The sequence below is a fragment of the Barbus barbus genome, assembly GCF_936440315.1.
Source record: "Barbus barbus genome assembly, chromosome: 29".
In the NCBI taxonomy this organism is placed as follows: Eukaryota; Metazoa; Chordata; class Actinopteri; order Cypriniformes; family Cyprinidae; genus Barbus; species Barbus barbus.
In genome coordinates this window covers 11,524,815-11,550,342 of record NC_136757.1, presented here as the reverse complement: position 1 = coordinate 11,550,342, position 25,528 = coordinate 11,524,815, and the positions used below count along the sequence as shown (strand labels likewise).

General features: G+C 42.4%; 1 protein-coding gene across 1 annotated transcript; it reads left to right on the top strand.

The window, feature by feature from the left end:
* Nucleotides 1–301: 301 nt before the first annotated feature.
* Nucleotides 302–24,163, top strand: LOC306849770 (DLA class I histocompatibility antigen, A9/A9 alpha chain-like). The gene is made up of 12 exons (XM_079385068.1): nt 302–468; nt 17,638–17,895; nt 18,246–18,521; nt 20,160–20,450; nt 20,635–20,757; nt 20,913–20,957; nt 21,074–21,099; nt 21,582–21,927; nt 22,015–22,118; nt 22,265–22,337; nt 22,925–23,090; nt 23,876–24,163. The coding sequence occupies exons 1-7, from the start codon at nt 420–422 to the stop codon at nt 21,088–21,090; spliced, it is 1,059 nt and encodes a 352-aa protein (XP_079241194.1). The 5' UTR covers nt 302–419; the 3' UTR covers nt 21,091–21,099; nt 21,582–21,927; nt 22,015–22,118; nt 22,265–22,337; nt 22,925–23,090; nt 23,876–24,163.
* Nucleotides 24,164–25,528: the final 1,365 nt, after the last annotated feature.

Genomic DNA, 25,528 nt, shown 5'->3' with positions numbered 1-25,528 from the left:
AAGTTAATAAATCTATTTTTGGCACAACATATGACAAACATTTAATAAAGTTAAAAATGGCATTACATGGGTTAAAAATACTTTAAGGAGTCAACAATCACCTTATGATAGTAAGGCTAATTTCTGTCATTGATCAGAATGTGTTCCTAATCTATTTATTAAGTATATTAATTTTAATATTAAATGTTGACTTGTGTATTTATTGCTTGGGCTGTATTTCTTGACTGCTCTGTCTCACGCCATGATATCTGTCTTACACAACCAGTCTTACAGGAAAAAACAAACCAAATCAAAACACTTCACTCTCTTCCGTGTTGAGAATACAGAAAATGAACTTTGGCTGATGAGGAACAATAGACCATAGCAATCAGAGAAGACTGCCGAAATACATTACAGAAGACTGGAACTTGGTTAATAGAATGCTCATGCTTGCATATCTGTTGTCATGCTTGACAATTGTCAATGCAGGTAAGTTAATTTGCTGCTTGCTTATTCTTTTTATTTTATAAAAAAAGATGTGGATGGCCATAAATGGTTTTTAATGTCTGCATGTTAAACTTAGTTGAAACCCTGTGCAGCAGGAATTTCCATGCAGTGCAATTTGTTTTCTTAGTATTTTGTCTTGTTTTTCAGTAAAATATGTAAACATCCTTAAAACAAGATATATTCCTTGACAAGCAAAATTGCATAAAATATGAATTTGTTTCCACAGAATATATATTCTAATAGATATATAGATTATAGATATAATAGATATAGATATATAGATATAATAGATTTTTCGAACCCCATTGGGAAATTTGCTGCTAATATATTCATATATTAAATGAGGTTTATGCTTGAAAACGTCTTGGGTTACACATTGCGCTGTCTGAGTAGCGAAGAGGTCCACCTGAGCCTGACCAAACACTCTCCAGATCTGCTTCACCACCTCGGTGTGAAGCATCCAGTCCCCGGATAACAGCCCCTGCCTCGACAGGGTGTCTGCTCCCACATTGAGATGCTAACTCAGATGCTCAGAAGGGAGCGGAATGCTCAAGGTGACCCTCTAAGTTGAGGGGAACAGTGCCAGCTCGACCAACAGGAGAGCCGAGAGGGAGCAGCATGCTCATAGGTGACCCTCTATAGTGAGGGGAGCAATGCTAGCTCTACCAAGGCAGGGCTCTGGAGAGCAGAGAACTTACTCTCAGCATGAGAGGGAACTCATACGCTCAGAAGGGAGCGGTATGCTCAAAGGTGACCCTCAAAGTTGAGGGGAGCAATGCCATCTCGACCAACCAAGAGAGTTCGGCCTCATAGCCCACACAAGGATCTGGTGCACCAGCCTGTACAGGGGGCGCGAACCGCAGACCTCCTTGGTGGTTGATATAAGAGACCACCGATGTGTTGTCAGTGCGAACTAACACATGGCAACCTCTTAGGTCTGGGACAAAGTATTTCAGAGCCTGAAACACGGCCAGCATCTCGAGCCTGAGCACGTGCCAAGCAAGATGATGACACAGACCGTGGGCAGGGTGGCCACTCATGATCGCTCCCCAACTGGTGTAACCGGCAGGGAACGGCCAAACTAGCTGCTCCAGAGACCCCCGAAGGGGTGGTGAGCATCTCAGCTCCGCTACGGTTCCAGGCGGAAGAGACTGAGATATGTGCTCGCTGGAGACCTCTGCGCCATGTAACACCATATGTGGCAGGGTTAGCAGATCGATCTCCTGAGGGCACTGGGGGAAGACGAGCACCGTACGCTGCGGTGAATCGTGCTCTACCCCAGCGGGGGTACCCTCATAAGCCCTGATCCCACTCACATCAGGGCTTCTTGGCCGAAGACCTCTTCGCCTGCTTGGCTGGGAGGTCCTTGACCGCGCACCCTTCTTACCGCCCGACCTGCTCCCGCGGGGGCGAGCTTGCCTATACGAGGAGCCAGCACGCGGCAGGGGCTGCTCTCGCCCAGCAGCCCCGTGAGCTAGAGAGCGGCGAGGGAGAAACCGCTGGAACGCCGCCGCCTGCCTCCCGAACCGAAAAGGCCAGAAGGCAAAGAGGGGCGTCCAGAAGGATGACCCTGTCGCGTTTTTTTTTTTCCTTAAATCCGACAGGGTCAACCAAAGATGCCTCTCCGCCGCCACCAGGGCTGTTCGCCCGACGGTCTCCCTGGCGGCGCGGAGAGACAAATCAGCGGTTTTGCGGAGTTCATTTTTTCTTTTTTTTTCGGATGTCCTCCGCACTAAATCCCTCGCCCTCATCCAACTCCTTGAGCAGGTCAGCCTGGCATGCCCGCAACACCACCATGGTGTGCAGACATAAGCCAGCCCGACCTGCTGCTGCGTACCCCTTGCCTTCAGAGACGATGCAGCGCCAGGGGACAGATAGCTTGCAAGCGTCTGTTCCACACGCGGCATCGCTCTGTAACCGCGCTCACTCGTCCCCATCACATTACCGTAGCAATCGAATGAGGGGACGAAGAGGCGGGCCGAAATGTTTTCCCTACGACCTCGACACTTCAGTGTGGAGGTCGGGGGAAAAAAAGGCATGCTCCGATGTGGAGGCGAGTCTGAAACCGCAGAAAACGCTCGTATAACCCTCTCTGCGGTTTGACAAGACACTCCACAAGGCCCTCATATTGGGGTGAAAGCGGGGGTGCAACATACTCTGCGTCTCCCGTGTCAACCTCCTCAGAAGAAGACAAGAGAAACGCAGAGGCTACTGCCCGAGGGGAAGTATCTGCGAGGCAGGTTTCCGAACTCGGGGAGCGGTCATGGGATCCGACAGGTGAGGATGGAGATAGAGACTCGCTCGTCTCCGATCCCTCCATCAGATCCTGCCATGAACCCCACGCTGAACCCCAAGAGCGCCGCCCCCGCTCCGCCTCAGTGGAAGCGGGGCCAGCGCCGCGGGGAACGCCAAAGAAAGAACCCACCTCCGGAGAGATACAGATTTGTATTCAGAGCCGGTCACGCTGAAGGCATTCCCCAAAGCGTCTCCAGATGCAGCTCGAGTTCCTGAAGAGGAACTATTATGCCTTTGTCTTATATTACACACAAGGTACTTGGACTTTAAACTGCTGAGTAAAGGCAAATATTTCATTGCAACATCAAAGAAAAAAAAAGTGAAAGACAGACAAAGGCTTTTACTTTGGTTACATTGTTAGATACAGATCTATAGATGCTGTCAGATTTGTCTGAGCATTATATTCACAAAACATGATCAATGTAGAGTACAGTCTCATTCTACAGTATTTGTGGAAGAAAACTTTAAAGCATTGAGAATCATATAAAAGCAATAACAAACTTGATTGCTTCAGATGGCTCTACTTACCATATAAACAGATATCAGCATCAAAGAACACCTGAACTTAAGTATTCATCAGAATCTGCCATTTGTATATATGCCCTATGCAGAAAAAAAAGAAAAATTTTCTTTAGATGTTCTTTGAGAGCTGCACTCATAGAACATCTGAACATATCCATCGAAATATGTCATTTGTTCTCCCTTGGTACAATTAAAAAATTTTTTTTTTAAATAATAATAATAATAAAAAAAAAATTATATAAACAGTCCTTATCCTCATGTTGCACAAAATACTTCAGATACAAAGACGGTGCACTCCTATTACTTATGAATTGGAGAAAGTGCAATATGCAATATGGAGGAATAGTCCCCCATTCTAAATAAAATCCAATCGCTAATTGGTAAAGACATCGCATCACTGCAGCTCCAGTTGCTGCAGAAACAATAGTGGTCTGAAACGCGTGCTTAGGACTGCACTGCGCATTGCCTGCACTGTAAAAAATCCCATTAACAAAATGTTGGAAGGGCAAAAATGGTAACACTTTATTTAATGAGAAGTAGTTGACATGTAGTTAAAAAGTTATTTATAGTTAGTAGCATGTCTAAAGTGGACTATCGAAATAAAGTGTAACCATAAAAACATTAATGAATGGTTATTTTCAAATCCAGTTAACATTCAGAATGCTAAATGTTGACTAAACTAAGAAAAACAAATCCAGCCAACACTGGGATCATTCTGCACGTGCACGCGCCTGAGTGACTTCGCGGGAGAAACAGCGCCGCCATCTTGTCAAGTTCACGCGTCAGGTAAGTTGCACTAAATAAATGTAATTTTTTTAGACTAAAATTAACAAGACAATCATACAACATTTTTTGAGTGGACATTTAGAAAGTGTTTTATGAGTTGTAAATACGAAGAAAATTGGGTATAAGACCAGTGATTGATATAAGACCATATTGAATAAATATTTGTACTTAACGTTAGACTGAATTTATCAAAACGTTTATTTAAAATGTATATATTTATACACAAACGTCCAACATATATAAAAACATCGAATGAGCGTTGTATGATCTGTCTTAAGGAAATTTAAGTGAAGGGAATGTGGTCTTTCACCTTGTTTAAAGGTCCCATGGCATGAAAATGTGACTTTATGAGGTTTTTTAAGATTAATATAAGTTCCCTTAGCCTGCCTATGGTCCCCCAGTGGCTAGAAAGGGCGATAGGTGTAAACGAGCCCTGGTATCCTGCTTCGCCTTTGAGAAAATGAAAGTTCAGATGGCCCGATCTGGAATCTTTCCCTTATGTCGTCATACAGGGAAAGGTTACCTCCCCTTTCTCTGCTTTGCCCGCCCATGAGAAAATGAACTACGACCGTGCGAGGTGAGCACAATTTTTTTTTCGAGAGAGAGACATCATGGCTTGCAAACGAGCGAAGCACTGTTTTGCGTCTGAGTAATAAACTGCGCATATTAACAGACAAATTATGTTCATATTTAAAAGTCCAAACAGTCAGTAAGTCAGTGGGGAAGTCGTGGCCTAATGGTTAGAGAGTCGGACTCGTAATCCAAAGGTTGCGGGTTCGAGTCTCGGGCCAGCAGGGATTGTAGGTGGGGGGAGTGAATGTCCAGCGCTCTCTCCACCCTCAATACCACGACTGAGGTGCCCTTGAGCAAGGCACCGAAACCCCAACTGCTCCCCGGGCGCCGCAGCATAAATGGCTGCCCACTGCTCCGGGTGTGTGTTCACGGTGTGTGTGTGTGTGTTCACTGCTGTGTGTGTGCACGTTGGATGGGTTAAATGCAGAGCACGAATTCCGAGTATGGGTCACCATACTTGGAAGTATGTCACTTCACTTCTAAGCGACAAGTGCTTGGAAATGCTGTTTTGTAAATTATTTATTGATGAGTCTGCTGCTTTAAGGCAAACTGAAAGCGTTGCTTCTCTGCCGCTCGCTGCTCAGAACAGATGAGAGAGGCGACACTCCGCCGGGAGAGAGACCTCACGCTCGCGGGGCAGTACTGGAGACATCTTCCAACTGAATGATAAGGGTTTTTTTTAAATCGCTAGGTTTGTTAGTATGTACCCGTTATGGGAAAAAAAAGCCACCTAAAGGGTCTGAAAGTTATTAAATATTGTGCTAAAGTCGCGCTCGTGTGTGTGAGACGCGGGAGCTAATGGCAGCGAGCGGTGGATATTGTTGCGGTCCGCCCAGGTAAAGTCTGTGTGTGGGAAACACTGACCGTATCCAGACACAATATTTTAAACTAACCAATGTTACACAGCGTCTCGTTTCTCGTGAAGGCACTTCGGAAGAGAAGTTCGTCGTTCCGAACTAAAATGAACAACCGAATTGTTTCACAAGGCCGTTCAAAGCGTCTCAGTCAGTTCCCTAGGTAGTGAATCACTAACTTAGATCGTGCATCAGATGCAACCCAGTCAGTTCTTCCAAGGCACCAAACACTGGCTCGTGACCAGACCGCTCCACTGCAACTACATACTGTGTGTACTTTCAAGACTAGGAGTTTATTGTTTTCATTCCAGGTAATATGTGTAAATGTTTAGAGTTTTTACTACAATTATAATGTGCTTTACTGTTCTTAGTGGCATCTACACTAATATTTGTCTGTTTCATTCTTATTCCAAGGTGAATGTAGCCACCCAGTCCATATCCAGATCATATGGTCACTGCAGTCACCCGGATCCAGTCCGTATTCAGATCAGATGGTGGATCAGCACCTAGAGACAACCTTGACAGCCCTGAATGTCAGCGGAGACCATGTCAGCTAGATGAGCTCCAGAGACAGATAACCCGTCCAAAGACTCCATCAGCCATCAGGACAAGACCACGAGAACCAGACAAGTCCTCTTCTCAATCTGACCTGTGTTGCAGCCTAGAATTAAACCACATGGTTTCGTCTGGCCAGAGGAGAACTGCCCCCCGACTGAGCCTGGTTGCTCACAACGTTTTTTACTCAGTTTCTGTCACCGATGGAGTTTCGGGTCTTTGCCGCTGTCGCCTTTGGCTTGCTTATTTGGGGACGCTTGGCTGATTGGACACACTATTGGAAGAGGGCTGAACTGGATGACGTCAACACTGAATCACCAATGAACTGACTTTAACTGGAAAAATGACTTGTTAATGCCCTCTTGCATTATTGACAAACTAGTTTCCTGTTTGACACTGTAAAGCTGCTTTGACACAATCAGTGTAATTTTGAACAGTAATAATAATTGTAAATGTTTGTTTGCTAACATTTTGTTTAGCTTTAGTTTTTTCTTAGTTCATTAAACAATGTTTAAATGGAATTTTGCAGTTGTATTACAGATGTAGGCCTAATGTTTGTCAACTGGAGTTTTAAAGGGATACTTCGCCCAAAAATGAAAATTTGCTGTTAATTTACTAACCCTTAGGCCATCCAAGATGTAGGTGACTTTTTTCTTCATTCCTTTAATTTGTATGAATTTGTATGAAAATTTTTATAAATGGAGCTTGTTATTAAATAAAGGCTATTATGTGTTGTAAAGTGTGTTTTAAACCTTATTTGAGGTAACATATAAAACGCATGGAGTAAACGGTTAAATTTTAATTGACATAACTTTCTGTAGTCTTCTAAATGTTTGACCAATTAAAACATTTTAGCTGAATGGAATATAAAACTAGTTCACTAATGGTTGAGCCAACTAAAAAATAACAATTCAGATAACACTTTGAAGTCAGAAATTGACTGAACGTAAAATTTCTGTGGAACTAGTTACTAAATAATAATTAGTTGAAACCACTTGAAATTTTTTACAGTGTGGCCTAACCTAAAAAAAATTAACTTTTCTGACGCTACTTAAGCATTACAAAACAGAAGAAGAATTTGATGTTTCCCCATTCAAAGAGATAGAAGCTGTACTTGCATGACTCAAATAGCTGCCCGAGGGGCGTTTCAAACATGGCCGCAGAGTGAAATGACTTGCCTTAAAGGGACTTTGCATCTATTCGGCATAAATAAAATGCATTCAGCATCTATTCAGCATAAATTTAAATTTTAGTCAGCCAGTGATTTTATTGCCATTTGAATCCAAAATGCCAGTGTTTTTCTTCCACCACCCGCATAAAAATCCACAGCTGAATTACCTACGATCGATTAAAAATTCACAATTTAAATCTTTATTGAACCCTGTCAAACACCATATAGTAACTATTGCACTTCAATGTAATTTGCATGCACGTTTATTACTGAAATACTGTAAACTGTTGACTAATTAAGCATATACCGCCTTTGTGTCCCTGGACACGGTGTTGGAGGATAAAGATGGCCCTCCAAAGGAACTGCAGCACTGGCTTGTCTTTGGGCAGCAATAACTGCTGGAACATGCCTTTGATGTCCCCGTTCACTGCAACAGTATGTTGATAGAACCTCAGAAGTACACCTAATAAAGATAAAGACAGCAGTTGACTGTTCAAAGATTGTGCCTGATGTTGAAAGAAACAGTTAACCCTTTGAGATAGTACGGCCAGTGCTTTGCATATATCACAACTTTTCAGTGTTTTCAACCACATAATGTTTATTTTGGTTTTCAGACAATTAAATACACAAAAGTACTAGCAAAAATTAATTTATAGTTTTTAAAATACACACTGATGTCTATGGAAATGGCTATAATGATCCTTTCAAATATAATTTGATGACGTTTTATTTATATCATATACACATTGTGTAGCTAACTATAAAGTATACTCAATTATTCTCCCAGTTCACCAGCCACTTACTTTCATGTCTTTTTGGAGGACAGGATGAATGTACGTGTTGTAAATCCAACAGTTCAGATTCAGCATGAACTAACATGGTGGTGGCCCGTTGCCCATTATAGATCAACTAACATGATCAATATAAAGGTGTTTAAACTACCAAATACATTTACTTAAACATATTTGAGAATCATAATATTAGGTATTTCGCAATATAGTGAACACATTTGTGAATATTTTAAATAAAAAAGGGAAAATGAAATAAATACGATACATCACTCATACAGAACAGAGGTATTTTGGCTGCGGTGTGTCACGTGACAAGCATAATGCATCGCCATGGAAATAATGTGATGATACATTCTAAAATAACAGTTACCTCAGGCTTAACCCTTTCACATGTCAGTTTATAATTCTCATTGACAACCCCCACCCACACCGCCTGTGTGAGACAACCATTATTTTAGAACACATCACATTATTTCCATAGTGATCTTGCTTGACACACTAGCGCTTTATGACAGATGTACCACTTTTATTTCACTTTTTCTTTTTTGTTCAAAATATTTACAAACTTGTTAACTGTCATGAACTGACTGATATGTGTAAAATGTGTGAACTCATTTATGTGCATATGAATATATATATGTGTAACTGAATGTTTTGTTGTTTACAAACCTTTATAATTATCTTGTTATTTGATCTATAATGTTCAATGTGTGCTGCCATGGATTTACAACACATAAATTCATCCATTTCTCATGAAATACATGAAAGTAAGTGGCTGGTGAACTGGGAGAAGAATAGAGTGGTCTTTATAGTTACACAATGTGCATGCGATATATATATAATATCATCAAATTAGAATTAAATGGATTGTTATTGCTGCCTCCATGGACATCAGTGTGTATTTTACAAACTATAATTGTATTGTTTTGCTAGTACTTATGTGTAATTAAATGTCTGAAACCTAAAATAAACATTATGTGATTGAAAAGTTGTGATTAAACACCGAGTGCATCCATCTTTGGCTCAGCACCAGCCAAATTACAAAAGCACATTTGAATATGGCAGTTATGTAATGTCACTGCACACTCTAAAATACCCAAAATAACGATCTCACATATGGGACTGTACCACTCAAGTGGTTAAAAAATTCACACCGGGGGCTCTGCTAGAATATTTTAAACTTATGTGTGAAAGAGTTAAAGACTATTCTGTTTTTACTGTTGTGATGCACCATACGGTGAGGGATGAACTAAGGCTCCACAATTTTGTGCCTATGCATCCAGTTGATTCCAACATATAGATTTCAGTGTACTAGGCTTTTGACTCTTTCAGGATCCTGTGCCAGTCTGCATTTAGTGGTTTGACGACTTGGAAGAACAGTATCTTTTTCTGCATGGAGTATGTTTATAGGCTTATGTCAAAGTGTTGCAAAAGTATCACTTTGAAGCAGAGTGTCTGTCTCGCTTGGACCTGTTGACCATTTTCTCTCTTGGCATGTCAGAACCAGTGAGGCGCAATGGCTTCACTCTGTCTACAGGAGAAAGTGGCAGATCTCTCAGATGATGATATGCCCATTAAAGAGCAACCACTGGATAGCTGTACTCTGCAAGACTCAAACTGGCTGCAGTGAATACATTGTGAATAGCAAAAGATTTCATGGGCTTGGATTCAGATGATGCCTCTAAGGAAATAGATGACCCTTCAAGTTCTGTGAGACATTATTGGACAGTCTGTCAGGGAAGTAATAACTTGGGTGCACAGGTTAGCTTGAGGTGCTGTATGACTGGTGAAATAACTATTGTTCTCTCTGGCCCATTGTCATGAACTGCATGGGCATCCATTGTGCGGCGACCATTGTGAAGAAGGACTTTAACCACCTTCAACATTACCCTTTGTGAACTGTTTGGTCTGTCCAGGTAAACCCAGGTAGGTGGAAGGATTATAATGAGAACAGCTCTGGTGGTGTCACAGACTGGTCAGGCTCAATCACCAGTCTATCACAGCGCACGCTGTCACCTGAGTTCTAATCATCTGCACCTGCACGTCATCATAGCAATCATCCAGTACTCCTCGAATACACACACCTCACAACACTCCAGTGTCCGGTCTCGTTCATTCGAAGAGGACTAACATTGCTATCACAATCGCTAAGCCTGATTCTAACCTCCTTGTCTACTTACCTGCCATGTCTCTTCCCAAGTGTTCCCTTCAGCGATCCCCAGTCCGTCTGCTCCCGAGTCCAGTCCAAGTCCGCCGCTTCAGTGAGGTGTGTGTTCAGCTCCTGTTCCTGTCACCTACCAAGAAAGAGATTCTCAAGTTCATGTTCCTCCCTTACTCCGAAGAATCCAAGCATGACCTCTTACCTGTTCCACTCCATTTGCCTTAGTCTGTCAATAAATATCTGTTTATTTATACACCACGCCATCCGTGTCGTGGTCTCGACAACCTCGGTTGACAGACCGGAAGCTATGAGTTGTGCCCCCTCAGGGGCCACACCCACAGCTTCCATAACTCCGGGTGAGGGTGCACCTCGGTGCCCCCGGCCTGTGAGAGGAGGCCCCTTCTGATGGGCACTTCCCACGGAGTGCCGTCGAGGAGAGATATCGGGTCCGAGAACCATACTCAGCCCGGCCAGAACGGCGCTACCAACGGTAGACTGACCTCGTCCCGGCGCACTCTCGCCAGAACTCCCGGGAGCAGAGCGATCGGGGGGAAGGCGTACAGACGGAGCCTCGGCCACGTCTGTACCATAGCGTCCAGTCCCGGAGGAGCTGGAGGAACCAGAGGGGACATTGCGCTGACTCTCGAGTGGCGAAGAGGTCCACCTATGCCTGGCCAAAACCTTCCACATCTGCTTCACCCCTCGGGTCCATACCCCGGGCCTCGGCCTCTGTCTCGACAGGACGCCTGCTCCCACATAAAGATGCCCAGGAATGTGCACAGCTCTCAGTGATAGGAGCTTGCTCTGGGACCACACAAGGATCTGGTGTGCCAGCTTATACAAGGGGCGCGACCGCAGACCTCCTTGGTGGTTGCTGTAAGAGACCACTGCCGTGCTGTCGGTGCGCACCAGCGCGTGGTAATCTCTTAGGTCTAGGAGGAAGTGCTTGAGCGCACGGAACACAGCTAGGATTTCTAGCTGGTTGATATGCCACGTCAGGTGGCGACCACTCCACAGACCGCGGGCAGGGTGGCCACTCATGACCGCACCCCAACCGGTGAGGGAAGCGTCCGTCGCTAGCGAGACGCGGCGACAAGAAGCTCCCAGCACCGGCCCCCGGGACAAGAACCAAGGATTCCTCCACATGTCTAAGGCACGGACAGCGGCGTGAAACTTTGACAGCGCGGAGCGAGTCTCCCCTCAGGGAGACCCCCTTGCTCTTGAGCCACCACTGTAGGGGCCTCATGTACAGCAGGCCAGAAGGAATCACGCTGGATGCAGCTGCCATGAGCCCAAGCAGTCTCTGAAACTGCTTGACAGTGAATGGCTGGCCTTCTCACACTCTCTCGACTGCCGTGAGGATCGGCTCGATCCGAGCAGGGGTCAAACGAGCCTGCATCGTGGTCGAATCCCACACTACACCTGGATAAGTGGTTCTCTGAGCTGGAGAAAGCACACTTTCCTTGGCGTTTAGTCTTAACCCCCCAAATCTTTCATGTGGGCGAGAACGACACCTCGATGCCGAATCGCCGCCCGCTCTAATTGAGCGAGGATCGACCAATCGTCGATATATTTGAGTATGCGGATGCCCTGCAGTCGCAACGGGACCAGTGCCGCATCCACACACTTGGTGAAAGTGCGGGGCGAGAGTGCTAGGCCTAGGGGAAGAACCCGATACTGATACGCTTTGCCCCCGAAAGCGAACCTCAGGAACTCCCTGTGAGAGGGAAGGATGGGTACATGGAAATAGACATCTTTGAGGTCTGTCGTGACAAATCATTCCTCGGACCTGATTTGAGACACGATCTGCCTGACAGTGAGCATCTTGAACTTCAGCTTTCTGGCTGAACGGTTCAGAAGACTAAAATTCAGTATGGGCCTCAGCCCCCCATACTTCTTTCGAACAATGAAGTACAGGCTGTAGCAGCCGGCGTGGACTTCGTGAGGAGGAACCAACTCGATGGCTTCGTTCCTCAGCAAAGTATCGACTTCCTGTTCCAAGACCAGAGCCTGCTCGGGGCGGACCGTAGTCACACAGACCCCGTTGAACAGCGGAGGTGGCCCATCGAACTGGATGGAATAGCCAGCCTCTACCGTCCGCAGGACCCAAAGAGACACATTCGGCAGCTCGCTGCCCAATGATCTTCTAAGGGAATCAGTCTCTCGAGACTGACCTTTGGGTTCAGAGAAGCGGCCAGACCGCTGTCTCGATGCGGCGCACCGGAATGAGACGCGTAATCTGGCGGCTGAGGCGAGTTTCTCAGGCCCGCTGAAATCACAGGCGGAAGAACCTGAGAGTAACACTCGCTGGGACCTGCTGTGCCCTGGAACTGCAGGGTTGACAGACAAATCCCCGGAGGGCACCGAGGGGAGACGGTCACCGTGTGCCGCGGTGTAAGCCGCTCCACCCCAGTAGGGGTCGTCCTCCGTAGTCCTGGGGCTCACCCGTCAGGACCTCTGAACGAACCAGACCCTGCAAGGCAGGACCCAAAGAGACACATTCGGCAGCTCGCTGCCCAATGATCTTCTAAGGGAATCAGTCTCTCGAGACTGACCTCTGGGTTCAGAGAAGCGGCCAGACCGCTGTCTCGATGCGGCGCACCGGAATGAGACGCGTAATCTGGCGGCTGAGGCGAGTTTCTCAGGCCCGCTGAAATCACAGGCGGAAGAACCTGAGAGTAACACTCGCTGGGACCTGCTGTGCCCTGGAACTGCAGGGTTGACAGACAAATGGTTGACAGACAAATCCCCGGAGGGCACCGAGGGGAGACGGTCACCGTGTGCCGCGGTGCAAGCCGCTCCACCCCAGTAGGGGTCGCCCTCCGCGGTCCTAGGGCTCGCCCGTCAGGACCTTTTGCGCGAGGAGCTGGTATGCGGAGGAGGCTGCGCCCGCCCAGCAGCCACCTGAGTTTAGAGAGCGCGCATACCCTCTGCCCACCAAAAACGTTGTAAGCAGAGCAGGAGCCTTCAAAGGCGATGCCGTAGAGGGAGACAGATAGCTCGCAAGCGTCTGTTCAACCCGCGGCATCGCCGCATACCCGCGCTCATTCAGTTCCCGCGGGAATGAATGGCCGGGACGAAAAGATTTCACCCGCAATCTCGACACCTCGGTGAGGAGATCGGGGAAAACGGAAGGCTCCTGTGTAGAAGTAGCTCCTCACACTGGAGCGAGAGAGGCGGCGAAACCTCGTCAATGCTCATCACATCAACCTCCTCGGAGGAAGAGAGACGAAGCGTTGAGCCCTTGTCTCGGGGGGAAGAGACCGCTTCCGAACCGAGAGACGGGGCGCCAGATCAGGCGTGGGAGGAGATAGGGACATGCCCGTCTGACTCTCGCCAGCCAGATCAGCCTTTTTCTTTTTTCTCTCTCTCTGCAAGCCCCGCGAGCGCAGCCGCCGCTCTGCCTTTTTTTCTCTCTTTTTTACGGCAGAAGCGGGACCGGCTTATTTTTCTCTTTGTGCTTGTGCAAACACTGCAGCTTACAAAGCTCATAGTTATATCATATTGGGGTGACAGAGGCGGCGAAACCTCGTGAACGCTCGTCACATCAACCTCCTCAGAGGAAGAGAGACGAAGCATTGAGCCCTCGTCTCGGGGGAAGAGACCGCTTCCACACCGAGAGACGGGGCGCCAGATCTGGCGGATACGGGAGGAGATAAGGACATGCCCGTCTCACACTCACCAGCCAGATCAGCCTGCGAGCCCCACGAGTGCAGCCGCCGCTCTGCCTCGGCAGCAGCGGGTCCGGCACCGCGTGGGGAGCTCGCGAAGGCTCCCTTCTCGAAGAGAGCCCTCCGGGTGCGGAGACCGATTCTGCGTGCTCCGCACCCAGGCAGACCACGCACAAATCGTGTGTGTCCTCGCTCGTGATATAGCGAGGGCAAGGATGCACACACGACTTAAAACGTGGTCTGAAAGCTTCACCCCTGAGCTTGCCCTTGGCTTTGGCATGATACTGAATGCTTTCCACTTAAAACTAGGACAAACAACAGTAAATTAGACTGACACACAGAGCGCTTCGCTGAATGACAAAAAGCTGAAGCCGGCTCCGCCGCACGTGCTTATATGCTTCCTGGTCGTGACGTCACCCCGCCCGTGACGCCTCGCCCTTGTTTGACTGATTACACATCATATTCAGAGCCTGGTCACGCTGAAGGCGTTCCCATATGCGTTTCGACGCAGCTCGAAGTTCCTGGAAGGGAACAGAAAAACAATTAAAACAAGTTACATCATCAAAAAATCTGTAATTTAAAGCCATAGAAAACAAGTATGTTTTCACGCGAGATTTAAAAACATCAACTGAGGGTGAAAATCTGATGTCAGGTGGAAGAGTGTTCCACAGCAACCAAAAATGCATGATCCCCTTTAGTTTTCAAATGAATTTTCTGAATTGAGAGCAGTAAGAAGTTGAATGATCTTTGAGGTCTACAAGAGTTCATATGAATCAGGTCCTTAATATATTCTAGGGCCATATCATGGACAGCTTTAAAAACGTACAACAACACCTTATACTGAATCCGATCTTTAACTGGAAGCCAACGCAGGTTTTCCAAAACTGGACTAAAATGCTCCCTTTTCTTTGTGCTAGTAAGGAGCCTCGCAGCTGCGTTCTGGACCAACTGCAATTTTGAAATAAGAGATTGGCTTACTCCCAAATAAAGAGCATTACAGTAATCCAAACAGATTCATGAATAGTAATTCATGAATGCATGAATTACTATCTCAAGGTCACGAACAGACAAAATCGCAATAGTCCTCAACTGAAAAAAGCAACTTTTCACCACACATTTAATCTGGTGATCAAACGTTAGAGCTGAGTCAAAAATTACACCCAGATTTCTTATGTGGGACTGCACATTTGTTGTCCATGTACCTAACACATCGTTATGTCACTGTCAACCTTATTTGGCCCAAAAATTATTACTTCAGATTTACTCGCATTTAGCTGTAGGCGATTTTACTCTAACCAGCACTTCACTTCCTCAAGACATAATAACAAAGATGAATGAGAACTTGATCCTCCAGAATAGGCAAGTAAATCTGAATATCATCAGCATAAAGATGATAAGACATACTGTATTTTAAAAAAAATAAGGCCTAAAGGCAACAGAAAAAGTGAAAACAGAATAGGCCCCAAAATGGAGCCCTGAGGTACTCCACACTCAAGAGAAACTGAAGAGGATGAAAATTCCCCAACCCTCACTGAAAAAGATTGTCCCTTCAAATAAGATGAAAACCATTTTAAAACAGTCCTTCTCAGCCCCACTACATGTTCTAAACGATTAATAAGAATATTGGGATCTATTAGTTTAAAAGCTGCACTAAGGTTGAGAATAATTAAAGCTCCTCAACTACCCGTGTCTGCAATGAGTAACAAATCATTGGAAACTCGCAATAAAGCTGATTCAGTGCTGTGTCCTGCCCCTAAAACCAGACTGAAAAGCATCTAGCACATCATTATTAGCCAGCTGAGAGCTCAGCTGAGATAAAACCACTTTCTCCAGTATTTTTGAAATGCAAGTCAGCTTTGAAATTGGCCGGTAATTTGTGAATTCCAAAGGGTCCAAAGCAGACTTCTTAAGAAGGGGCTGAATGACCGCTTGCTTAAGACATGATGTAAAAATACCTTTAGAGAGACTACAGTTCACAATAGATGTAATACTTGGTCCAATAAAATCAGCTGTCGCACCAAGCAAACCTGAAGGCAAAAAATCCCAACTGGTTGCTGGGCATTTCAACTGAGCAATGATATGACTAATATCCAGAGGTGGAAAGAGTACGAAAATATTCTACTCAAGTAAAAGTACCATTACATTAATTAAATTTTACTTAAGTACAAGTAAAAGTACCAGTCTAAAAATCTACTCAAGTAAAAGTAAACAGTTAGCTCTAAAAGTAAAAAGTAGCTCATTTAAAATTTACTTAGTTACATTTTAACAGTCGGAGGGAGGCAAAAATGGGACAGGCCAAGGGTGTCAAACTCAGTTCCTGGAGGGCCACTGCCCTGCACACTTTAGATATAACCCTAATTAAACACATCTGATCCAGCTAATCTAATAATTTAGGCTTCTCTGAAAACTATATGGAATGTGTGTTGGAGCAGGGGTTGGAACTAAACGAGTTTGACACCACTGGGATAGGTCTATAAATCTCAAACCGGTTGTTTTTCTCCTGCATTTACAAATGCAGAAATTATTATTCAGAGCCGGTTACGCTGAAGGCGTTCCCCTAGCGTCTTTTGACGCAGCTCGAGTTCCTGAAGAGGAACGTTCTTAATACATAAAAAACTGGACGTTTTCAACGTGTACAAAACATTCCGAAATAACGTTTTCATAACTTAATGGGATTGTTAACAAGACGTTCTGACAACTCGTTTTTGTTAGCTGGGGTGACAAAAGAATGACTTGAACCTGAAGACTCGCGAGATAATCATTGCTGTTTCTGGTACAGACTGCATAGCTTTAGTTTATAGGAATGTGACGTGACAAAAGAACAAATGATACAGATCACTTGTGTCACAACCTGAAACAATGAATTAATCGCTTCTATTTCTCATAATTTGGCCTTGGTTGCATTATTGTTTTATTGCATTAACAGTCTTATTCGAAGCGTTGCGTAAGTAGATGTGTTAAATATAGCCTACTCCGCTGAAGTGAACGGCATGAAAAAAGATTTGTTAATTTTGATGAATGATCCAAAGATCAGAGTCATTAAATTTATCCGATCTTCCCATCACGATTACAGGCAACAAATAAAAAATAGATATAGAAATAAAAATTACTATTTATGGCCTAAGGGCTTGACGTGAACGTTTATGCGCTAATCCAGCCCTTAGCTGACAGATCACCAAAAGACACAAATGTAAGATCCACAAATAATTTATTAAAGTGGAATGAAATAATAAAATTAAGGAGCAATGGTTTTAGTGTGGCCCAAGACCATAACAAACTGAACAAAAATAAACATAAATAACCTAATCAGAAATAAACTAATAAAGGAACTTCCCTAGCTCCCTAAATAAACAACTCATAAACAAAGTCAAAACAAATGTTAGGACACCCCTACACTCCTAAATCATGTTTAAGGGGCTTGTGAAGTGTTGTCACAAATGAAAGTATGATCCAGTTACAACAATACAGTGGTAACAAAGGTTTTAGGATCTGTCGACTGGAGGAGGAATCCAGATATCCTCACGCCAAAACACTTCATCTTTTAACAGCGCCACACTTTTACAGCAGAGCATCAGCAGGTTCAATCACATTCATCCATTAGCAACCAATCCCTGCACACACAACAAAAGAACAACCCACACAGGAACACAGATGCCGAGGATCCTAACATCTATGTCTCCCTCTGTAAATGTGTGCAAGAATGTATGGTTACATTTAATGGTCTAATTTGACACCATACTAATATTATATGCTTGTCCTTGTGTATTCGCAGGTTCTCACTCACTGATGGCTTTTGCAACATATATAGTTGGACAGACACCATTTCCTGAGTTCAGTGCTGTTGTTATGCTGGATGATGTGCAGTTGATGTACTATGACTCAGTCACATGGAGTTTTTCCCCTCGCAGACATAGCAATTCAAAGTACTACGAAGAAGAGGGACGTGATTTAGATTATATATTCCGCGATATGTATAACAACATGAAAGATCGAGCATTTTATCTTAAGAAACACCTAAATCACACAGATGGTGAGTGCAAGCTAACAAATTGGTAATACCAAACAAAACATTAAATTAAAAATGTAACCTTACCATGTTAACACCAGTGCTGGCCCTACCTAATAACCGATATAAGTGGTTACGTAAAGCCCCCATGCCAGGTTCAGACTAAAATGTTTAGTAATAACTTTGATAAAGATTGCTAGTGTCAGTCGTGTGCATTGATGTTTGAAAATGTAAAGGCTGCACTATTAATCTGTTGCAGAGAAGAGGAAAAATAGAAAAAAGTGAGCAAGATAAGGGTAACTGAGGGATTATTAAGTATGTCTATTCATTATCGGTGAAGAATAATCACTCAGTTTCTTTCTATTCATTTGAAGGTGTACATGTTCATCAGAGACTTGCTGGATGTGAACTGTTGAACAATGATAAACCAGGCCTACTTAAGACGTGGGATGCTTTCAATGTGCAAAATATAGAGGAGTTCTCCTTTGACATGGAAAAAAATGAAATCCAGATAAAATTGCCATGGATGCTATGGGACCGAATACAATGGCTTCAAATTAAATTTCTATATGAAAATATTTATCATCCTGTTTGCATTAAAGTTTTGCAGAAGTACCTGAATATGGAAAAGAAAACAGTGATGAGAAAAGGTGAGAGAACATCTGAGAGAAAGTGTGTAACCATGCTCCCTAAGAGGAGAGCGAAACACTGCATCTGGGAAGCCGCGATGGGGAACGCCAGCAGCGTGACTGAAGCACGTGTGAAAAGACCTTTCTTTTATCATTATTTTCATCTGGAACCCAAACAAAAAAGGAGAGGGACATCTTGCTCGACCCTGAGGCTCAGGGGCAATACCAAGGGGAACCGCCTCCTCCTCTGTACTCGATTCCTTAAAGTAGGAGTAGTGCGAGTGGCTACGCTATCTCTCTGGCCCTGCCTCCGATCCTTGGATTGTGACAGGCCAGAACCCCCAGTGGCATTAGACGTAAATCTGGATCGGCATGGGATATACTTTTTGAATGCTGCCAACTAGGCCTTCTCCTCTATGAACTTCCCGACCACCGTTTCAACCGATGTGCCAAAAAACCCAGAGGGCATCAAGAAGAAAGTTATTTTCTTTCCTCCCAATGTCCGTCAAGTTCAACCACAGATGTCTCACCATGGCCAAAATTGCTGTCAATGCACGACATAGCAACAGCTATTTGTTTAATGGACTGGACAGCTAAATCCGTGGTACAGCGCATCTCGCCGACTGCCTGACAAGAAGTGCTTGGAAACAGTGGGGCCTGAGACGCAAGGATGTTTTTCTCACACCCCTCAGCAGGGACATAAGTGAATGGAGCTTTTTCATTGTAAACTTTTCACAATGAGTGCATTCAGAGACCTCCAGCACAAGCAAGCATGCTCCTCTCCCAAACACATAATGCAAAGGTCATGTGTGTCCTCAGAACCTGGGACACGGAAGCACACACTTCTTAAAACATTTGCTAGGATTCTCAATAATACTGCCTTCACCACATGCTAAACAAACAAACTGCTACTGAAAAAAATAAAATCAAATAATGAGAACGTGTATTACAGGTGCTCTCTTATACTCCCACTAATGATGTCATGTGCCATTGTTGTCCAATCATATTGGAGTGTTTTCATGCATGCTTCAGACACTGGTCACACTGATGGCATTCCCCATAGCATCTTCCCAGATGCAGAATATAGTTCCACTTGAAAGTTAATTGGTCTAAATTTATTTATATGTATTTATATCATCTGTGGAAGGCGTAGGACCATAAAATGTTCGTCCAATCAAAATGTTCAGTCCGAATATTATGATAGGCTGTTGTATTGTAATATTATGCGCTTTGTACTGTAATGTTTTGTAATTGTTGAATGAGACATGAGGTAATCTGTCATTGCATTCAACGCTCCACCAACACTGTCTCTCATTGTGTCGCAGGTTAGTCTCTGCTCTGATGGAGCGCGTTCATGTGTTTTGGAGGAGGCATGGCTTTGGAGAGTGATTATGCAGGGAGGGAGGGGATCTTGCTTTCAAAGCTAACTTGCTATTGCTAGCCTTTCCGAAATCACCAACCCTACCTTTAAGCATAATTAAGATATTTTGATAAGATATCTTATCAGATATTGAAATAAGCATAACTGACAGATTTGGACAGCAATGTTGACAGAAAATACACTTGCATTTGAATACTTTATGAATCATAATTAGCATTCGTTAAAGACTGGTACAACCCAACACTTTTACACCAGTAACTTATAGTCCTTTGCTGCAGTGAAACCCAGAGTCAGACTCCTTAAGAAGCCCCTCACAGACTCTCAATGGCTTCAGATCAGCTGTCTGGCCACTGGTTTTTACCCCCGTCACATTAACCTGACCCTGTTCAGAGATGGTCAGCCTGTGGATGATGATCAGATCACAGGAGGAGAGATTCTGCCCAACGGAGACGGAACTTACCAGATGAGGAAGAGTTTGGTGACCAGTGAAGAAGAGCTACATGAGGGACATAAATACAACTGCACAATGAAGCACCTCAATCTGGATAACAAACTGGACATTACATTTGGTAAAGAAAATATAACAATTCCACAAAAAAAAAAAAAAAATGCCCCTTTGGGTAAGAAAGTACACATATAATTAGAGCTGTATTAGAGGAAATCAGTTCTGTATTCAAAAATCTTGTACTAATTTTTCTTTCTTTCTTTCTTTCTTTCTTTCTTTCTTTCTTTCTTAATTCACCTCAATTTCAGATGTGGCAGAATCTGACCCAGGATCCTTTAGTCTTTCTGTTGTTTTCAGTGTGCTTGTGTTCATATGTGTGGCTGTTCTCATCATAACAGTACTCTTCAAATGGAGAAAGAGACGTGCTGCTGGTAAATGTTCTGTACAATCCAGTTCATTACATCTAATGAGAAATTTAGAAAAATAAACAAAACATCACTTCTTCTAGAGACACTCTTTCAAAGTTCAACATATGCAGTTATATGTTTCTGTAACTTTCTATTTATTCTGTGTTATTCTTATTAAGGACGAGGCTCTGGGATGTCAAATAATGAGTATTCCCCTACTCCATGTGAGTACACTATGTTTTATGAAGTACAGTAATATGAATACAGCAACATTCAGTTCATTTTAAGGTAAATTTTAGAAACTTTGTAATAATAACCAAAGACCTTTTCTTTATTTCAGCTTCTGTGAATGATTAAACATGAAAAGTGAGTCTATATGGTCCCATATTAAAGTCAAGACAATACATACAATAATAAAAAATCAAAAAAACCTTAGCATTTGCTTGGTTATTGGCTTTTGGTTTATGTTATGATAATAGCCAACAAACAATATGTAGTGCCAACTATTGAACTTGGAGCTCAAGCCGAATCTCTGGTTCGAGCCTCTGTCGAGGACAGCAAGCCAAGTTCATTTACCATTAACCATCAGGACTGGATGGGCAGACAAACTCGAGAAATTTGATTATAACCTCAAAAGAATGTAATATGATACACAACAATAACAGAAATACATTATGTAACAAAAATGAGCCTGTGTGGCCTGAAATCGTAATACATTTTAAGAACTTTATCTCATGCTTTATTACTGTTTTTCTTGCTTGTTCAAGGGGATCTGTGTTTTATTATTCAACTATTTTGTACTAAAAATACTGTTTTGTTCTGAATTCTCCTGAAATCATTATGACTAGATCATGTGGAGGCTGATGTTACCACAAATCTATGGCCAAGATAGACCAAACTAAAGGTTTCTGGATGAACGGAGCAGTAGACACATAATCTGCACTGTTAGCAATTGATGTAATTTTTACAATAAATTTTACAACAACACATTGTATTCATGTTTTTACTGTAAATGCAAATGCATGACGGGAAATTTATGGACAGTCCTGTAATATTATTGTAACTACACTGTAAAAGCATTATTTTACAGCCACCGCATAGCATTGTGGGATCGCTGCTGTTTGAATTTTGAAATTACGCGGCCAACGGTACCAGAAGTATGTAATCCTTTTTGGAAAAAGGAACATGTCTCAGGTATGTAACATACTATTTCATAAGTCTATGGATATATTAATACCGTGATCTGAGTGAGTTCTGATTGTGTCGTTTGTTATATTTCAGTGGTATATTTTCAGATTTCTCTTGAATTGTTATATCTAAACATCATCTCCTCGGCTCGCCTCTACTACTCGACTGGAACCTCAACAGAAGTGAAATGGAAAAAGGTAACGTAAGCCCATAGACTGTAAAAATAAGCATTACTCCGTTCAGCTTCCTTAGCTCAGGTTATTATTGCATTATGCTACTGGACAGGCTATTGTAACGTTATTATGACTTCTGTTTTGCTGTCTTTTAATCGGGGGTCTTGAAGTCATTGTGAAGCAGATGTTAAAACGTTACTTTGTGCTTGGCAAACCAGGGAGGAAGAGCAGAGCATGTGTCAGGTAAGCTGTCTTTATCTAAAATAAACTGCATTTAAAGTCACACCAGAGGTGTTCAGCTGGGATCAGGACTTGGCTTTCTGCAGACCAGTCAAGTTCTTCCACACTGACTGAATCAATCATGTCTTTTTGAACCGTGCCTTATACACATTGGCACTGTCATTTTAGAATAGAAAAGGGTTGAAACTGTTGCTATAAAATTAGAAGCACACAATTCCGTAGAATATAATTTATATGCTTTAACATTAAGATTTGTACTCATAGAAATGACTAAAGTAGTCAAACATGTTTATTAGAAGGGGGTGACCCTATACTTTTGGCAATATAGTGTATATTAAAAACAGCCATTTTTTTGTTTTTTTTATTCAGTGTTGAGCGGACCATTTTCTTTGTCTCAAAGCCAGACTGTATGGAATATTAAAGTAATAATAGATTTGTAATTTGTATTTGTTGTGTAATTGGTAATACATTTTGTAATGTTAATACGTTTTTTGTTTTTTAAAAACACACCACTCGAGCATGTGTGTGTTTTTATTTAGTGCAGCTTTCTAGTGCTCTTTTAGTTATCATATTGTGTTAATGCATTTCAGGAGAGGCATTAAGGACAGACAAGTGGATGATGTCCATGGAAGGAACGATTGTGATGGGGCCCCACGACAATCTTTTGAATGGAGTGGCAGCGACCTTCGCTGCTTATTATGTGTTCAACTTGCAGTAACCTAAAGAGGCCTCAAGCACTCTTGAATGTGTCCAAAGGTATGTTTAAACTGTTTACACACTAATAAAGAAAATAGATCCATAATTCTCATATGGAACGTCCCATGAATCACTTTCTTTTTGTTCAGTATTGTTAGGCTCTATGATATACTCGATGCATTGATGTCAAAAGACAGGCTTCCATCCAATTCATTTGCATCTTTTAAGCGCATTTGTAAAAATTTGGCAAAAAAAAACTATAATTGGAGAGCGTTTCCATCAGCTCTGTTATGCGAATTAGAAATGGACAGGAGAGGAGTTGTGAACAGCTGTGGGATCAAAACGTAAGGGGCAACTTAAAACATCTGATATAATTGCAACAAATGAGAATTTATGTGAATACATCCGTTCAACAAAATATCTAGTCAATCCACATAAAAGTTTTTATTCACATTAGAATATTTGATGTGAATTTGAACCATTTCCAGTCAGGATTTTTTTTTTTTTAAATGGTTAATATGTGCATTAAAAAGCTATTAAGTGTCTGTTCTACCTAGAGTTGGTATTCCCCTGCAGGACATTTATGTAAACACAGATGAGTCTGACAGACAGCAGTTTAGCATTACGACTTTCATTAATTAATGATGTCAAATTTTTTTTAAGTATGGTTATGGTATTTTGCAGACACTTTTGTCCGAAGCGACATACAATATAGTACATACATACAATGATATTATATATTTAAGAAAAACAATGTAAATTCTAAAACTTGTTAATGTTAAATAAATGCATCAAGGTCATTTATTTATATATGAAAACTTTTTTTCCACTCTCTCTGTTTTCAGAGATTTTGTGGAATCAACTCCCAGAAGGGCAGCAAAGCAGAGAAGAGAAAAGGGCTCAATGCACCTGTCTGCACCCTCTTAAGAAAACTGCTGGACTTTGAGTTGATGGGCTAATATTGATGCTAGCCCCCCGCTGAGGAGTTGTATATCACCATAGGGGATAGGCTGTCTGGACGTCTGGAAGTGAGCTAGATTCTTCAGTGAAACTGTAATTTTGTTTGGATGAAAAAGAAATACGGATACTTTTGTTTTAAAATAAGTTTGTAACGTGGTGTTGCGCATTGTGATAATAAAAAAAAGAAAAAAGATGCCATTGTTTTGGTTTTAATTGTGGAAAATTACCGTATTTTATTGTAACATTTACAAATAACAGGATACACAGTATATTGAATTACAATATTGTAATTTGCTCCTGTAAAATTACAGGAAATTCCTGGCAACTGAGGTGCAGTAAATATACAGTAAATTATACTAATGTTACGTGATGTGAATCAGGGAAGGCTGGCAACGGGGAGTTTGTGAAAACAGGGTTTGTAATAATACAAATGTATTTCAAAACAACATAACGTTAAGACACGACATTACAAGACATCAAACGGAATGCTTATAAAGCAGACGGAAACAAAGGAGTGAACAAGATGATGACAAGCCACAGGTGAATGGACTTAAATCAACTAATAAGGAACTAATGAGGGAAAACCAGAACAAAACCAAATAAGGGAAAACAGGAACAGATAGAAAAAACAAAAAACCACGAAACTTGAGTCCAAACTCCTAACAACTAAATTACAGCATTTTACTGTAATAATACTACTATAATCACAGTAGCACTGCTGTATAAATACAATATTTTATTCCATTAAAATAACAGTACATTACCTGTATATTACTTGCTGTAAATTCACGGCAATTAGTTGCCAGGAATTTCCTGTAAAATTACAATACATTTTTAACAGACCTTTTGATTACTGTCTATCACTGACGTAGCAAATTGTTGTATGGAAGAAAAAGTAGACATCACAAATTCCGCCATGATTCCAGCAAATAACTTATACTGACAAGAAGTGAAAATCAATAGAGCGTCCACCATTTTGGAGTGAAAGCGACTCGGCACTCCACTAGCTTTGCTTCTTGCTGTCGCTATAGCAAATATCAGCTACTTTGTTTAAAAAACTGTATATTACATAAATACTGAATTAATACCAACATATGAAATTAATAATAATAATAATAATTAGGAATGTTGGGCAATATATAACAGGAATATAACAGCTTGACAGTAAACAAACTTTGTGTAAAAAAACAAAAACAAAACGCGTACAGCCACTGTCTCCAAAATGATTTAATTATGACAGACACAGCAATGCATCAAGTTCTAGATCATCATGTTTGTAATGTGTTCCAGGGGATTAAAACGTACAAAATTTCAGACCTAGTGGAGTAATAGTAACTAATAATATAGTGAAATTAAATGTGCATAAGCTCATTCTAACTTAGTGTCATATCCATATAAATCATTATTATAGTTTCTATGGCTAGGAGTAACTAAAAGGAATTAAGTTTACTACTTAGACAAAAAAAACTGTTAAAAGTTTACATTTACATTTATTCATTTAGCTGACGCTTTTATCCAAAGCGACTTACAATTGCTAT